General features: G+C 36.3%; 1 protein-coding gene across 1 annotated transcript; it reads left to right on the top strand.

Annotated features, from left to right (window-relative positions):
• The first annotated feature begins 1,395 nt into the window (after positions 1–1,395).
• LOC110903342 (serpin-ZX) lies at positions 1,396–2,811 on the top strand. Its single transcript, XM_022149357.2, has 2 exons — positions 1,396–1,816; positions 1,951–2,811. Exons 1-2 carry the CDS (start codon positions 1,427–1,429, stop codon positions 2,749–2,751), a joined length of 1,191 nt encoding a protein of 396 aa, XP_022005049.1. The 5' UTR covers positions 1,396–1,426; the 3' UTR covers positions 2,752–2,811.
• Positions 2,812–3,885: the final 1,074 nt, after the last annotated feature.

The raw sequence follows: 3,885 nt of genomic DNA, 5'->3' as shown, positions 1-3,885 counted from the left end.
ATGGTCTTTACGAATAAAAAAAAACATACCTTCAGTTCTTCCCTATGAGGTTTCATCTTTTAAAAACGTTGTATTACATTCTCGATCGAAACTTGTTGTAAGAAGTCTCTTTCAATGTAGCAAATGCAAGTATTGTTCATGTATCCATCATCCATCCTATCGTTGATGATCCAATCATAATTTCAAATAGATTATACTAATAGAGAATTGCAAGTCGTTATCTCAAAATCAATTCACCCAAAATCACTATGATATCAAAACTAATAGAGAATTGCAAACTAATAGAGAATTCAATTCAATAACTTCTCATGGCAGAATACACTAAAAAGCCAATAATCAATCAAAAACTAAATTCATACTCATTGTAAAATCAATTTTATACGTCATCGATTGTAGAGTGCAAATTTGGATTTTTTGGAAACATAGTTAGTGATGGCATCATCAAACAGAGACAAAATCATGAAAATATGAAAATTATAGAATTGAATTCGTTTAAATTTTTTGGAAACATAGATAGTGCTGACATCATCAAACTGAGACAAAATCATGAAATTATGAAAATTACATAATTGAATTCGTTTAAATATCAATGTAAATTCATACTAATTCCAGTCTAGAGAAAGGGGTATAACTGAAATCAATAGTGACAACGACTTGCAAGATAATATCATTTTACCCAAAATCACAAATAAACATCATAAACTTTTAGAGAAAGGAGTATAAATGAACCAGAAAGCTTAAGAGAGTGATTGAGGGAAGGCTGAAGGGTTGCGGCTGCCGGCTGCGTGACTGCTCCGGCGAGTGGAGACGGTGGATGGGTGGCTGGACAGTTGAGAGACGATGGCTGTGTGTGTTTTGGTTTGAGAGTAAAAGGGAGAAGGGCAAAAGGAGATCAAGGAACCCTAAGTCCCTTATTTGTTTTTCACTTAAAAAAATATAAGAAAAACGCAAAAAAGGAAAAAAAAAACACGGTTTAACAAGACTCGAACTCGCAACATCAAGGTAATCAGCACGGCCATTAACCAGTAAGACACTCTTCACATTTGCTTGAAAGGTTCCTCTACAAGATATTAAGGGGTTCCTTCAGAATATTCTATATACATTAACACTATAAATTACGGATCGAACGGGTTCCCGGGAACCCCCTAACTGAATGTAAATCCGCCCCTGATTATAAGCTTGGATTTACTCGAATAACTCTTAAAATAAAATATAATAAAAAAATAGAAAACCCTAATTGATCAACGCTAATTATAACCTTGGATTTACTCAAATAACTCTTAAAATAAAATATAATAAAATAATAGAAAACCCTAATGGATCAACACAAGCGTCAATGACTCTACTTAATCAACCAAAACTCTGATCTCCATTATGTAGAAAACCTATCAATTAGTCTCTTCTGATTTTCCTCTCGAAAGCATCAATGGAGTTTCGACAATCAATCAAAAACCAAACCGGCTTCTCAATCACATTCGCAACCCACCTTCTCTCCAAAAAATTTCAAAACTCCAACGTTGTTTTCTCTCCCCTTTCCATGCATGTCATCCTAAGCTTACTAGCCGCCGGTTCCGAAGGCCGAACCCTCGACCAACTACTCGCTTTCCTCAAAGCAGGTACCACCAATGACCTCAACTCTCTTTACTCGCAGCTTGTGCCCTTGATCTTCCCTGGCGGCAGCCCACGTGGCGGACCTCGATTGTTGTTTGCAAACGGGGTTTGGGTTGAGAAAACACTTTCTCTCAAACCTTCTTTTAAGAACATCGTGGACACCGTTTATAAAGCATCTTGCAATCAGGTCGATTTCCGGTCCAAGGTTAGTTCTAATTTTGATGCTGTTTTTGTTCATAAACTTCATGTCTTTAAGAGTTTGGGACTTGGGCTCTCATAACCAAAGGTATATAACTTTGTATTTAATGTTGCTAACATATTATTTACCGATTATAGAAGGCGGTTGATCAGGTAGCCAGTGAAATAAACTTATGGACCAAGAAGCAAACGAATGGCCTTATCAAAAAGCTTGTTTCTGTTAAAGAAATTGACAAATTCACCATGCTCATCATTGCTAATGTAGTCTACTTTAAGGGAGCATGGAATCAGAAGTTTGACAGATCAGACACAAAAGATTCCGACTTTCACCTCCTCGATGGCCGCAAAGTTAGAGTTCCATTCATGACCAGCAAGAAAAAACAATTTGTGCGTCAACATATTGGTTTCAAAGTGTTGGGTCTTCCATACTCCAGAGGCCAAGATAAACGTCAGTTCACAATGTACTTTTTTCTCCCAGATGCAAAAGACGGGTTGCAATCTTTAATAGGGAGAATAGATTCGACAAATGATTTTTTTTACCGTCACATTCCACACAAAAAAGTAGAAGTCGGAAAGTTTTTAATACCAAAATTTAAGATCACATTCGACTTTGAAGCTTCCCAAATGTTGAAAGAATTAGGGCTTGTATTGCCTTTCGAAAATTTGCCTTTCAAAGATGGAGACGGTTTTCCTGAAATGGTAGACTCGTCTCTTGGTAAAAAACTTTATGTTTCGAGCATTCATCATAAATCTTTCCTGGAGATGAATGAATACGGTACAGAAGCTGGAGCGGTATCTAGAAAAAAAATGGGGCTTTTAAGTAGCCGCTATATGCCCAAGGTGGATTTTGTGGCGGATCACCCGTTTTTGTTTGTGATTAGAGAAGATGTGACTGGAGTATTGTTGTTTATAGGACAGGTGATTAACCCTAGTATTGGTTGAAAAGGCAGTTAAAATCTCTAGTTTATTTAAGGTTAAACCATATTTATTTTTATTTTATTATTATTTTTTGTTTTTGTGTTTGCTATTGATTTTTGGGGTAAAACTGTTGCATCTTGGGCCATTTAATTCACGCAATTTATTTATTTGTTTTTTCATTGTCATTCTACTACAAATAAAGTGGTCCATAAGCAATCGGTTATAAATTTGAGGCCTAACCCATATGTTTGGTTGAGTGAGAATTAAGCATATCAATTTAAGTTGTCAAAGTTATTCAAATCATTGTTATTCATTTGGTTAACTGGCCTTTTAGAGCCGATATATAGAAGAAATAAATTAAGAGGATATTACGGAAAGACGAGACTTAGGCCACCCGTAGTGGTGAGAAATTGGGGCGTTTTTTTGGCCCAAAACGCCCAAACATGCCCGAGCTCGGCCCCCGTGGGCGTTTTTTTGCGAAAAATTGTTTGGAGCGTGGAATGAAGCACGCCGGATGGGGGATTCAATTGACCAAATCACATCTAACCCCTACTTCTTTGGTCAATCAATTTTTTTCATAGGTTTTTTTTTTTTTACTTTGTTAATTCTTTACACACCACTTAGCATAATGCCATATCCTCACTACACCCATTTTAGAAAAAAAAAGAAAAAAAAACGCCACTTTGCTGACTAGGGCGACACATGACAGACAACGCACAAGGGTGGGGCACAATTCACCCCAACCACTACGCATGGTCTTAGCTAAGACTATAATCAACCACTACGCATGGTCTTAGCTAATACTATAATCAATTATTGCAGTGAAGTGAGGAGGCTGAATCTTACTTGAGTTGGCATCTTGTATTAATAGTCTGGAACTAATAAAGCTTCTTTGATTTGAGAATATTTTGTGCAATTCTTAATTGGTTATAAGTTTCGTGATTTGTGGTCATTTATGTGTTTTGTGCTAGCTTTGCAATTAGTTTTTGAAAAATCATGGGGCTGGACTATCAAAATACAATTTTTTACACTACATAAAAAAAACTAAAAAAAATAATATTTACACTACGAAGTGAAAAAATAAAGGGTAGCAAGGAAGGACCTGTCTGGCGTATGAAAGATACACCCCTACTTGTGGTGTGCCTAATATTAGTTGGT

This window comes from Helianthus annuus, chromosome 5 (assembly GCF_002127325.2).
Source record: "Helianthus annuus cultivar XRQ/B chromosome 5, HanXRQr2.0-SUNRISE, whole genome shotgun sequence".
Classification (NCBI taxonomy): Eukaryota; Viridiplantae; Streptophyta; class Magnoliopsida; order Asterales; family Asteraceae; genus Helianthus; species Helianthus annuus.
Note: the sequence above shows the minus strand (reverse complement) of the source record. Positions and strands in the feature narration are given on the sequence as shown.

Excerpts from the sequence above, each read along its gene's own strand:
- LOC110903342 (XM_022149357.2), top strand. The coding sequence starts at position 1,427 with ATGGAGTTTCGACAATCAATCAAAAACCAAACCGGCTTCTCAATCACA. Across the intron at positions 1,817-1,950 it reads AGGTCGATTTCCGGTCCAAG|GCGGTTGATCAGGTAGCCAG; the intron begins GTTAGTTCTAAT and ends CGATTATAGAAG.